Genomic DNA, 13,699 nt, shown 5'->3' with positions numbered 1-13,699 from the left:
TCAGTTTGTGGTGAATTAGAATTTTGATTCTTCATCATTCGGTTCAAGAGAAGTACAAAAAGTTTCGGAACAAACAAAACGCATTGGACTTTTCCAGCCTTACGCGCTCCTTCACAGACAATTCCGGAGGTACGCGATTGCAACGGACGTTGAACATGAAAGCTTGAACTTGAACTTGGAAACCCAAACCTGTTCCAGCATGACCATGTTCCATGGGTTGAAAGATATGGAAGATCTCCTGCTATAAAACTCCAACTGTATTGGGATGCATTGGATCAGCACCCCGGACCCTACCTGATAATCTCAGACAAAATCTAGTTGAACATCTTCCAAGAAGACCTCAGTGGATACAACGTTAGACTTCTAAACAGAAGGTCATGGGTTTAAATCCCAGCACCACCAAGCTGTCACTGTTGGGCCCCTGATCAAGGCCCTTAACCCTGTTCAGTTGTATAAAATTACATACGTAAGTCAATCTAAAAAAAACCGCCATCAATTTCATTTCGGATTTCATTACGAAATTTCTAATGAGGTCAAACGGACCTGTGGGTATTTATGGCTGAACGTCTCGTTTGTTTCTCCGCCATGTCTCGTGTTTTATTTATTACGATACAACATTTTAATCTAATTATAAGCGTCTCAGTGACTCATCGTTGAAACATCAGAGCAAACCGAAATATTACTAAAGAAAAGTGTGTGTGTGTGTGTGTGTGTGTGTGTGTGTGTGTGTGTGTGTGTGATTCACCTCCAAGAAATGTGCTATTTTTACATAGAAGGATGTAGGCTGAATTGCTGAAAGTTCTGGAGCAGTGTGTACATGTTTATTTGCTCTGTGTGTGTGTGTGTGTGTGTGTGTGTGTGTGTGTGTGTGTGTGTATGGACCACTAAATTCCAACGCATTTATGTTAAAGCATGTATTCACCCAGCACTCTAAGGAAGGTCACGTCTGTGAAGGTTTTCTGTGTGTGTGTGTGTGTGTGTGTGTGTGTGTGTGTGTGTGTGTGTGTGTGTGTGTGTGTGTGTAAATAAGATTATCGCACTGTGACTGGGTCCAGAAGATACACTTCACTCTCTTTAAAATAAAGGTCAGTAGTTTTACACACACACACACACACACACACACACACACGTCTACTTCTTTTTTCTATGAATGTGTTCACTGCAGATGGAACAGTCTGGAATAAATAAACAACAGTGATGAAGGAACTCCAGAGGGACTGAACACTAAAACATGAGAACATTTGACATTTGACGAGGATGAAACCTTAAGAGGGTCTCCAAGAGGAACCACTCATGCGGTTCTCCAATCAGCCAATCACATAAGCCCATGCAGATATAGAAGAGCTTCCATTCATATCAAACATCGTCAGTGAGCTGCTGGAACACACGCCAGTCTGAATGCAGAGGTTCTGTGGCAGGATTGTGCCATCAGGACTACATCTCCCATCAGCCCCTGCTGATGTGTCACATGATCTAGGCACATGTGATTGATCTCTCACACCTGTTCCTTGTTTAAGTTTCACCTCACAGGTTTAAAGGTTTTGATTTTTTCTAGATGTTTTCACAATCCAGCTTTCATTTTCTGCTTCCTTCATCTGGACCTGCAGTGTGTGTGTGTGTGTGTGTGTGTGTGTGTGTGTGTGTGTGTGTGTGTGTGTTAGTTACAGAACAACACTAAGTAATGAAGTGTGTGTGTGTGTGTGTGTGTGTGTTACAGTACAACAGTCACAAGATTTGTTGTGTGTATGGGTGTGAGTGATGAGATGTTAGTCCAACAATAAATGTGTGTGTGTGTGTGTGTGTGTGTGTGTGTGTGTGTGTGTGTGTGTGTGTGTGTGTGTGTGTGTGTGTGTTACAGTAATATCTTACAGCAGTGCAGGATCAGGATTGTACACAGAGTTTCAGGTTTTCAGAGAAATGAAAGAAAGTTCTTTGAAGAACCTCCTCACTGATGTTGAATAGTGAGGACGCTTTGTAATGAGGAATAATGTCTCGGATCGTTTCGATGGAAAAAGGAAAAAAAAAACCCTGTTCCACGAAAAGCTGGTGTAAAGGATGCGTGTGTGGCAACCAGAGCAGCCGTCGCCATGGAGACGCTTAGCATTCTGAATCCCAGCATTGGAAAAATGTGTGTCTGTGTCTGTATATGTGTGTGTGTGTGTGTGTGTGTAATTGACCTTCAGTGCAGGAGTGAAAATGAGGACAGGTTTGTGTGTGTGTGTGTGTTTACTAAAAAAGTGTCCACTTGACGGTAATTATTATTTTCACCCAGCACGTGTAGCGAGAGCGTCACTGTGAGAGGGGAGAAATGGTGGTTAGATGAAGACGAGGACATGAATTTGATAGGACATTCGATAATTGTACTATGAGGGTCCGTGGAGACGTTTGGGACACGTCCAGGCGTGATGTTAAGCTCATGACCCGCGTCCCTGTGATTCTCGTGCTATCGGACATAAACACACACACACACACACACACACACACACACACACTAGACGTGTCACTGGAGTGTGTGTGTTGTGTTAAAGGTGTGTGTGGATTTAATCCCTACATGGGAAAGCAGCTCTCCACATTCAATTCCATTCCAAAACACACACACACACACACACACACACACACACACACACACACACACACACACACACACATGCTGAGAACACACTGTTCAGAAACACTTCCAGGACTTGCATCAGCATGACTCCTGAGAAAGAAAAAAAAAAAAACAACTGGTTGCGCGTTCTACTGCAGTGGAAAGTCTGACTTTTAGCGATTGCAAACCGCCAAGTTTCCATGGAGGATGTCCAGCTGGAGCAAAAGTGTCCCGAAGCTCTCGCTGTGGAAACTGTAACGACAGGACGACGGGCCGCCGAGAAACGATTAGTCAGGATGATATACGCTGAACCCCCATACCCTCCGTATGGTTCTCCATTTCAAACTCCGTTCTTCTGAGATGTTCCTCCAGATTTTCTAGAGATTTCTGCTAATTTAGCTTTAAGGATGTTAGCAGGTAGGGTCAGGTCTCGATGTAGGTGATGTAGCAAGAGATCTTACGATCCAACAGGCGAAAACAGCAGGATAGCGAAGCCACGACAGGACATGATTTTTTACCTCAGGAAAGCTCCTTTCAGAAGAGTAGAGTAGACCGAGAGCGCGAAGAACCTCAGCAAGCGATCACTCTAACAGTGAAATCAGATTAACACACGACAGGCGAACACGGTCGGATAACAAACCAGAAAAGGACTAGAACATGCAATGAAACCGGTCCGTGTTCGTGTGTTAGAGAACGAGGAATTGACATCACTGTGGTTTAACCACCACCTCAAAAACCTCTCAGCTCGTTGTCCTTCATGCCGCGAGTCCCTGGTGAGGGGCCAAACACCAGGTTTTGGAGCTGATGTGGTTTTCCAGAATGTCGGAGCTGCTCCAGAGACCTGAGTGGGGAACAGTGGGTTGCTTGTGGGGGCGTGAATTTTTTTTTTTTTACATGAATAAGCGTTTAAATACAGTCAGGTGGTGTCTTCACAGCAAAGACGTCACAAACAAAACGACCAGAAATCTCCTTTTCAAACATTGTCTGGCCCAAAATATTGGAACACCCCAATTTTCTGAGGCACATGATTGTGTAGGACGTCTAGAACTTTTCTAGTGTTTCATTTACGGAGGTGGGGAATAAAAAGAAATGGTTTTCTTTCTGGAAAAATGCTCTGTCTGTCTGTCTTTCTGTCTACTGTAGCTATATTGTCTGTCTCTTTTTCTAGATTTTTGTCTGTGTCTGTCTTTTATCTATCTATCTATCTATCTGTCTGTCTGTCTGTCTGTCTGTCTGTCTGTCTGTCTGTCTGTCTGTCTGTCTGTTTTATCTATTGTAGCTATATCGTCTGTCTCTCTCTCTTTCTTTCTTTCTTTCTTTCTTTCTTTCTTTCTTTGTATTTGTTTGTCTTTCTTTTTTTCTATCTACTGTAGATATATCGTCTGTCTCTCACTCTTTCTGTCTATTTGTCTGTCTGTCTCTCTTTTTTTCTATCAATCGTGTCTGTCTTTTTTTCTTTGTCTGTTACTCTTTTCTTCCTTTTTGTCTCGCACTACTTCTAGCTTTCTTTCTTTCTTTCTAATATTTAAACCCCTTCACTGTGTTTTTACAGCAACAAACGACCAGAAATCCCTTTTCAACGATTTTCTGCCCATAAATATTGGGATGCCCGACTTTTCTGAGGCACACGATTGTGTAGGACGTCTAGAAAACATCTAGTGTTTGGTTTACAGGAAGAGGGGGGATGGAAAGAAACGGTTTTCTTTCATGAGAATTGAAAGGCATTTACACACACACACACACACACACACACACACACACACACACACACACACAGCTACATGTCCTTGAGCAGGAAATGGACATTTCCGAGTCTTTCAGCATTAAACCTGAAACTGTGTATCACGAGTCTAACACTGTCTGGCCAAAAGTTTCTGGACACCTGAGCATAAGATTCTGTGGGGGATTTTTAACATCTGTCCACATTTAGAAGAGGAGGAGGAGAAGGAGGGGGATTTCCACCCTGTAAACTCAAAACAGCTGTGAATGGCCTTCAAACCCACAGCAGCGCAAAAACTCCTTATCTAAGAGATTACAGATGTCTGGAGAGCACTTTCTTTCAGAGAGTACAAACAAACCGACTCTGGAATAAACACACACACATGGATTTACTCTCCGAAGAAAAAAACACTATACTGCCAAAAGTATTGGGACACCTGACTTTTCCAGCCATATGTCCCTTGTGAAGCATGAAATTGTCTCTTTATTAGAAGTAGGAGATCCCAAACCTGTTCCAGCATGATGATGCCCCTGTGCACAAAACCAGCTCCATGAAGAGCTGCTTTGCATGGGTTGGAAGATAGGGAAGATCTCCTGCTCTAGAGCTCCAAACCTATTGGGATGGTTTGGGTTTGGAGAACCTCACCTCCATCAGTACCTTCTCGCCCTACCTATTAGCACCCTTGTAGCTGTAACATCTTCACAAAATCTCCACAACATCTTCACAAAATCTATTGGAACACCATTCTAGAGGAGTGGAGCTTTTCGGAACAGCAAACATGGATGTTCAGAAAACACGGAATCTCATGTTTGGGTGTCCACAAACTTTTGACCAATCAGTGTATATGTATCTGCAAAAAAATAAAATAAAAAGAAGGTCAGTGTGAAGATTTTATCCGTTAAAGGCTGAAGATGGTTTAAAAAAAATAAAAAATAAAAAGTGAAGCAACAACTTCTGACCAATCAGAATCCAGAATCTGGTGGGATCGCGTGCTTATAAATAGTGCAAATAAAAATAAAAACAACCCACCTTGGTTTTAGTTTGAAAAGCGCAAATCTGGCAACCTAGTGCGCGCGCGCGCTCTCCTGAACGTTCTCCTCCTTCCTCTTCGTTCCTCCTCCTCCTCCTCGTTGAGGAACAGCTCAGGCATCATCTAACGTGGCAGTCTTCAAGACGGAACTCTTGTCTTGGTGAAAAATGAGACCCAGAATGCAGAAGAAGATCAGGATCAGGATGGCCTCGTGCGCGTCGTGAGCTGGAGAACATCTGACCAGGGTTCCACCTGCTGCTCGTGCGCCTGTTGTTTGTTCTTGTTTTGTTTTGTTTGTTTGCGCGTGCGGGTTGACTGATGAACTTGTGGAGGAGCTCGAAGGGGCAGAAGGTCCGAGTGGACACGGGATGCGCTTTGGCCACGAGGATGCGCGCTTTCGGAGGAACCCCTTAAAGCGCGTGCCATGCGAGTGTCTCGCGTCTGTCTGCGCCGCGCGCGCTTCGGATATGCGATTCTGGAAAGAGAACGAAAGAAAGAGAGAGAAAGACAAAGAGAAAAAGGAAAGAGAGAGAGGAGGAATCCCCGAGACCTGTTCTCTGGAAGTCTTTTTGTTTCCTTTCTTTCTTTTTTTTCTTTTCTTTCTTTTTTTCACTAATGTGAATTAGGATGGTGAAGAAGGAGGAAACCCGCGCGTGCACGATGGCAAAATAATAATAATAATAATAATTTAAAAACGCAGAAAAGGTGAGTTTTTCACAACATCATCATCATCTTCTTCATCATCATCATCATCATCATCATCATCATGAAACTTTCTAACGAACATTTTTTAAATAATAATAATAATAATAATAATAATAATAATAATAATAATAATGTTCTTCAGGTTAAAGCAGAGGGTTTTGAAGAACCTCTAAAGAACGTTGAAGTGTACAGCAGAAATGTCCTTCTCACTAAATAAATATATATTATAAAATAATATTAAATTTAATAAAAAAAACATTTAAAAATTACATTATGATTGAAATTTTTTTTATTTAAATTAAAGTTTTTTTATTTTGCATCTATAATGAATTAAAATGAATATTGTAAAATTATTAATGAAAAAAAAAATACATTCAGAAACTGGAAAATTTAAAGTGGAAAAAACTCATGAGAAAGAAAAAAAAATTAATAAATGTGTAAATTCTGCATCCAAAATCTTGTTTCCACTAAATGTTTTCATGACCCAAGAACTAAAACCCCCTCAGTGGCTCAGTTTGTGGGGTTCTGATGTCGAAACGTTCTCAGAGAACCGGAGGAAAAACCTCCTCTACACTATTCTAAAGATCATCTCATCCTGAAGATCTGCAGTCGCATGGACGGAGATTGGAGGAGATGTTCGAGTGTGTGAACTGGTGAACATCGATCTGTTGCTTATGTGAAGGTGAAGGTTCTACTCTCCTCAGCACCACCACGGAAAAAAACCATGTGAGCTCTCGGATCATCCACAGCTCTGAGACGGACATGCCAGTCTGAGAAGGTCCTGGTTTGTCTCTTCTGACTGTCATTGCTTTTCATGTTTGTGTCCTACATTTTTTTTTTTGCTGTTCTAATGAGCTCCATTCTTCTGGGAAGATGTTGCACGAGATTTTGTGGAGATTGTTATCATTCAGCTAGAAGAGTAATAGAGGTGAGGTGAGGACATCTGGGGTGATGTTCCATTTCCAGCGTAATGGTTGTTTTTTTTATTGCTAGCTTTATCCAATCATTTCATCATCATGAGGAACTTAAAATCCCCGATTTGTTCTGTGATTTCAGTTGTTCATCTCGCCCGAATGCTAAGAACGACTTTGCGCTCTCGCTAATCGCTAGCTAGCCGGAGTCGGGTTTGTTTATTTCCGTAACTTCAGAGAGGAATCCGATTGTATGGTGTTTCTTTTTTTAGCAAAATTGTGATAAACGTTCGATTGGATCTGCTTCCTGTCAGTCATTTTATAGACCCTGTACAGAGCAGCTGGGAAGCCCTGTGGGGGCGGAGCTTCATAGGGGGCAATTTTTAAAGTGTTAAAAGTTTGGAGACGGAATAAAAAAAAAAAAAAACGCTGACCCACAGCAACTTTTAGTGTTGGCTGTCAATCAAGTATCAGATTATTTTGTTTGTTTGTTTGTTTGTTTGTTTGTTTGTTTAATAGCTAAGGTTGTTCCAAATCCTAAGATTCTCTCTATCGCTCTCTCTTTTCTCTCTGTATTTCTCTCTCTCTCTCTCTCTCTCTCCAAATACCTCTTGTTATCTCTGTATCTCTCTGTATCCCTCTCTCCTCTGTTTCTCCACCTGCCTCTCTCTCTCTTTGTATTTTTCTCTTGTTTTCTCTCTGTCTCCCAATGTTTCTTTCTCTAGCTCTCTTTTCTCTCTGCATCCCTATCTTTCTGTTTCTCGCTGTGTCTCCTGATGTGATTCTCTCTCTCTCTCTCTCTCTCTCTCTCTCTCTCTCTCTCTCTCTCTCTCTCTCTTTTTCTCTGTGTATCTCTGTCTTTCTCTCTTTAACTGTCTCTCTTTCTGTATTTCTCCCCTCTTTCTCTTGCTTGGTCTCCCAATGTCTTTTCTGTATCTCTTTTTTCGTCGTCTCCTCTCTCCCTATGTTTCTCTCCCTCTCTCCCACTGCCCTTCTCTCTCTCTCTCTCCTAATCTCCACCCTGCTGCTGCTGTCATGAGTTTTTTATGGAGTCAACATCAAAAGCATAGAAGCACCCACTCTTCCAGTGTGTGTGTGTGTGTGTGTGTGTGTGTGTGTGTGTGTGTGTGTGTGAGTGATGGAGAACAGGAGTGAGCCAGCTTGTGATCTCTGGCATGTGGGTGGAAGTTGTGGAGTTCTGAGATCCATTTGTTTGTGTTTAATCCACCGACATGCCGTCCGTCTGCCGAGAGACGCCTGAGAGGAAAACACACACACACACACACACACACACACACACACACACACACACACACACACACACACGGAAACTCTGAGCAGTATCTAGAATTATGACTCCTCCTTATTCTTACTTATTATCTAATTATCTTTCATTGGTCTATTCATCACTCATATATATATATATATATATATATATATATATATCACACACACACACACACACACACACACACACACACACACGCTGCTCAGACACATGAAATCCTCACACTTGCACACTCAGCATGAAGTCATCCACATATTGAAAAAGTATAAAGTCGTGCGTCAGCTCGGATTCTTGTTAAAAGCATCTTGGCGTCGCCGCAGCACGTAAAGGATGGCAGCTGGGCCCGTTCTCGATTACCTTCACGCCATCGAACACAGAAAAACCTTCCACCGCGCCAACTTCTAACTCTAAAGTAAACCCGGGTAACGACGGCGTCGGGGTCTCGGCTGCCGCTCACGCGCCGGCCCTCCGTCGCCGACTCTCGACCCGCCGCTTGTAAAAGAACATCATCACCCTGGTTTTTTTTTTTTTATCTCTTCCTCTCGAGTTTGTGCTGCTGCACTTACAATCACGTCGAGCACCCACGCTCCCGCAAAGGGAAAAAAAACCTTCTCCAGGCTGCCTCGCTTGTTGCCTAGGCGACGGATAAGCATTCCGGCGGAATCGTTTCCTGGATCCCCCGCTAATTTTTGCCGCTAATGAATTTCATAATCGATACAGTGAGACGAACACAAAAAAAACCCGGAACGTTCCGATGAGACGAAGGCGGTGCAGAATTGAAAAGTTTGATTGACGTCTTTTTGCTTGACGTGGATGTGGACGTGAGGAACAGACGGAGGAAAAAAGCTTATAGATTCTCAGACAAACAAAATTCTGCATTAAACGAGGGATAAATGTAGCTGAAGTCCAACCTTCAGTTGCTAGTTTTGATGCTCGCAGCTAAAGCCTGCATGTGCTAACTAGCATAAACACTAATGCTTTGCTTTGTCCAATTCTAGCATTAGCATTTATTCATTTATTTATTCAATAGCTAAGATTGTACCAAATCCCAAGACACACACTCTCTCTCTCTCTCTCTCTCTCTCTCTCTCTCTCTCTCTCTCTCTTTTGTCTCACAATATGTCTCTCTGTCTCTCTCTTCATCTGTTTCTCTCTCTTTCTATTTCTCCCTCTCTTTTTTCTCTTACTTTCTACAGATAGCTTTGCCTGTATCTCTTTGTATCTCTCTCTCTCTCTCTCTCTCTCTCTCTCCCTCCCCAATATCTCTCTCTGTATCCATTTCTCTCTCTCCTGACATCTCTCTGTATTGCACCCTATCCTTCTATCCTCTCTCTTCCTTGCTCTCTCTCTTGCCTAATATCTCTGTATCCCTCTCTCTCCCTCCAATATCCCTTGCTCTTTCCTCTCTCCTGACATCTCTCTGTATCTCTCACTCTCCCCATATCTTTCTCTGTATCCTCTCTCTTTCTTTCCCAATATCTCTCTGTATCCCTCTCTCCTGACATCTCTCTTCATTTCTTTGTATCATTCGATCCCTCTCTCTTTCTGTCTCTATCTCTCTCTCTCTCTCTGTCCCCAATATCTCCGTTTCCTCTCTCTTTCTTCCTCTCCCAATATCCCACACAGTATATCTCTGTCTCTTTATCGCTGTATCTCTCCTGCTGCTGCTTGTGAGATAAGTTTTTCATGGAGTCAACATCAAATACCTTCACCAGAGCCACCAACCATCTCTGCTCTGCCCTCCGAAAGTCCCTTTTGTTAAGTCTTTCTACACATTTAATGAGTTTGTATAAGCCAAAAAAGGCGAAACCATGATTATAAGAGGTTTAAACTCCTGCCTGCAGGATGTTCAGGGGGACTGAAGAAACAGGAGCTCAACAGGATCGAACAGGAACAATCTGAGGACTTAATTGTTTACAACACAGTGTTTGAAGCAGACCTGAGGCAGGTGTATGGATGAGATAATGAGTCCGTGGAAAAACAATGTTGTTTGTTTATTTTTCGGGACCCTTTTTGTTCCGAGCGCCGTCATCGTCCATTCAGACAACAAGGCTGAGCTTTCAGCACTTCAGATGATTATATAAGAGGCTCAGTCATTGTGTGTACAAGCTGCCGCAAGAAAAAACACACACCATACCACCGATCCCGAGATATTTACTGTTACTGTGAGGGAAATGAGCTCGGTGTGGAAATCGCTATTCGATGCGATGAGACGGTCTGGACATCATTTTAACGGCGCTAATTATATTAACGTTCAATTGATGCAGCATTTCTGTTTGACCAATTTTTATTTCAAATAGAAACGAATAAACATTGAGGCGAAGGTTCATTAATGACACCCTTCGTTTACTCGGAAATAATAAAAAAAAAAAAAAAAAGAAAAAGTTTTAAATCAGTAAACATTTGTTTTACTGATGCGCCAAGTTTTAAATCTGCCATAATGCACAAATCCGCCAATTAAAACTGTCCGTGTGGAAACATAGTAGTGTGGAAAGTTTCGTTTCATGTCCTGACGATTAACGTCATTTAAAACAACATAATCACTTTACAAGGATATTTTGTCTTCATGCTCTATGTTGATTTATGATGATTGGCGAATTTAAAACTTGAAAAGTATTCATATAAGGTACATTTAGAACAGATGCACTGCGATTTTGTGCGATTAAGTTGCGATTAATCACAAGTTAACTCATGATTAAATATTTAACGTTTTTGAAGTAAATTCGATAAAACGATGACCCGCTAATCTTAGGAGTTTGTGTCCAGGCTACGCTTTGAGACATGAAATTGAGGCGAAATGTTTGTATTTATTGTTTATATCCAGTGATAAGCAGCAATGTTTGGAAAATAACCAGAAGCATTCAATGTGGCATCATTTGTTCCAATTCAGCGTTTCAATAAAATATATTTTGGTACATTTAAAGATCTTCCCCCTTCCCTGGTCGTCTTTGTTTAGGCTTTTTTGCCGTTTCATTTCCTGCTCATGACTATATTTGTCCCATCACAAACTGGTATTTATAGATGAGAATCAGAGCGGAGGAAATAACGGTCTGCATTATAAATGTGTGTTTCCGCTGCAAACGCAAGCTCTAATTAAGCGGTAACGTCTCCACCATTTTCTCTGATAAAGGCGAAAAAGCATGCACCGTTCGTCACGAGTGTCTTCTGGCGGATTTAATTCGCCACAGCTGGCGTAATTTCCGCCTAGACGAAGGTGGTGGAAGCAAGTCTATCCGCTAAACCCCTTTCCTAAAGGTTAATGCATCTGCCTCGCCTACGCTAGCGCTGTCTAAACAAAGACAAAGAGGCATCTGTGAATGACGATGCGGCATCTCTCTCTCTCTCTCTCATCTCACTGTATGCTCTTTGTTTGTTTTTTCCAGGCCCGCGTGTTGTCGTAGCGATGATCGCGACTGGGGGTGTGATCACTGGCCTTGCAGCCTTGAAGAGGCAGGACTCCGCTCGATCCCAGCATCACCTGCCCTCGCAGTCTCCTGTTCCTCCTCCTGAGAAGAAACGAATGAAAAGGAAACCACGCACGGACATCGTCGTGGTGCGTGGGAAAATCCGTCTGTATTCCGCGTCTGGATTCTTTCTAGTTCTCGGAGTCTTGATTCTGATGGTCGGCATCGCCATGGCAGTACTCGGGTACTGGCCTCACAAGGGTCACCAGCAGCCACCTGAGAGCAAGCACTCGAAGAACGATACTCAGGCATCAGCGAGGCAGGAACAAGCGGGAAAGGTGGCGCAGTTTTTCGAGCAGCATTTGCACTCAGAGAAAATGAAGATGCTTGGACCGTTTACGATGGGCATCGGGATATTCATCTTCATCTGTGCAAACGCTATCTTGCACGAGAACAGGGACAGAGAAACCAAGGTAATCCACATGAGGGACATGTATTCAACGGTCATAGACATTCACAGCCTGAGGTTACAGGAGCAAAAGTGTATGAATGGGGCCTACACGGGTCCCTGTGTCGACCACGAGATCCGCGCTTTTGGTCAGGACAGTCAGTACGCTACGCGGCTCGCCGCTAACACACTCTTGACGTTTTCCGGATTGCGTGGGGATGTACAACTGTCCCGGCGCACAAGCTCAGCTGAAGACGAGGAAGGCCTAATGAACGAAGGAGGCTCGAGCTTGTTATCGCCTGGATACAGGGAACGTTCGGGATCAATATTCGGCTTCCAACCAGAGGGGATGCGCCGCTGGGAGGATAAACGCAACTATCTGAAAAAGTGCCAGACGCATTCTATTGTATCCTCCTCCATTAGCGCCTTCACTCTTCCTGTCATCAAACTCAACAACTGCGTGATCGACGAGCCTGACATCGACAGCATAACTGAGGATTCTGAGCAGCTTCAAGATAGATCAACACCGTCATCCATAGAGTCCTTATCTGTACCCATTCCAGATATCTCGAAAGCTTTCAAGCCTCCTGGTACAACGTTACTCCGGAGTAAATCAGCTACAGAACCCCCCTTGTATGCATCTGCTTCACCATCCTGCCTATCCCCTGGGTCCACCAGCAGCCGATTCTTATCTCCTGGAGCTGCCCGGAAAGACTTTGGCTCTAACAACTCTCTCCACATGCTCTCAGCTCACTCCAAGTCCTTGGACCTGGAACGAGCTCCCACTATGCTGACCGTACAACCAGAGCAGCGCAAGCACCCCAGTTGGCCCCGGTTGGACCGCAGCAACAGCAAAGGCTACACCAAATTGGAGAATAAAGAGGACCCAATGGACAGGCTGCTGGTACCCCCAGTGGCTGTCAAGCGGGATTACACCAAAAAAGAGAAACTGCTCATGATCTCGAGGTCGCACAACAACCTGAGTTTTGAGCATGAGGAGATTATGAGCTGCACTCTGAAACGAGGGACATCCGAGACCAGATTTTAAAGGATGTCTCGTGTGCGCAATGTCCTCGTCCCTCTGTGATTATATAAATATGTACACACACAATGATTTTTTTGTTGTTTCACTATTGTCAAAATGGTTGTGAATTCCCGAAACACAAGTCCCATGGACTGCAAGCTCAGGTGGATATTTGGATAGACAGAGCATTTATAAAAACTAAGCAAGAGGATTTTTATCCATGTCCAACACCCCCAAAAACACAACATACCCATACCCTTACCCATACATGCCCAACCCCCGAGGGACACACAAAACTCCCAGTAGAAACACTGTAAATAGACTGCGACTAGATCGCTGTGTTTTTTCGTTTCGGTTTCTGTATTCGATATTTGAAGCATTGATACACAACCCGTTTTGCTAGTTGTGCGTAGCGACTTGTGTGTAGAGAGTGCGTGCGTTGTCGTACCAGAGACCGACACTTATTTTGCTATGAGGTTTTAAATAATTTATTGTTCAAAACACCACACAGCTATTTTTGAACGAGAGTCATCAATGTATTATTTATCTGTTTCTCAGAATAAAAGTTTTCACACAACA

At 43.2% G+C, this 13,699-nt stretch overlaps 2 protein-coding genes across 3 annotated transcripts in view; one reads left to right on the top strand and one right to left on the bottom strand.

The window, feature by feature from the left end:
* The window catches only part of tmem244 (transmembrane protein 244), a 23,950-nt gene extending 18,481 nt beyond the window's left edge, over nt 1-5,469 (bottom strand). The window contains exon 1 of the mRNA XM_046873794.1: nt 5,340-5,469. The gene's annotated coding sequence lies outside the window, so the exon portion shown is untranslated. The remainder of the gene's footprint in view (nt 1-5,339) is intronic.
* Nucleotides 5,437-13,699, top strand: tmem200a (transmembrane protein 200A). 2 transcript variants are annotated; one of them, XM_046873711.1, is made up of 2 exons: nt 5,437-6,045; nt 11,628-13,699. In XM_046873711.1, exon 2 carries the CDS (start codon nt 11,648-11,650, stop codon nt 13,142-13,144), a length of 1,497 nt encoding a protein of 498 aa, XP_046729667.1. In that variant the 5' UTR covers nt 5,437-6,045; nt 11,628-11,647; the 3' UTR covers nt 13,145-13,699. The 2 variants fall into 2 exon arrangements, with proteins under 2 accessions (XP_046729667.1, XP_046729668.1); XM_046873712.1 differs by lacking the exon at nt 5,437-6,045 and adding an exon at nt 6,488-6,823.

The sequence above is a fragment of the Silurus meridionalis genome, chromosome 18 (genome assembly GCF_014805685.1).
Source record: "Silurus meridionalis isolate SWU-2019-XX chromosome 18, ASM1480568v1, whole genome shotgun sequence".
Taxonomy (NCBI): Eukaryota; Metazoa; Chordata; class Actinopteri; order Siluriformes; family Siluridae; genus Silurus; species Silurus meridionalis.
Note: the sequence above shows the minus strand (reverse complement) of the source record. Positions and strands in the feature narration are given on the sequence as shown.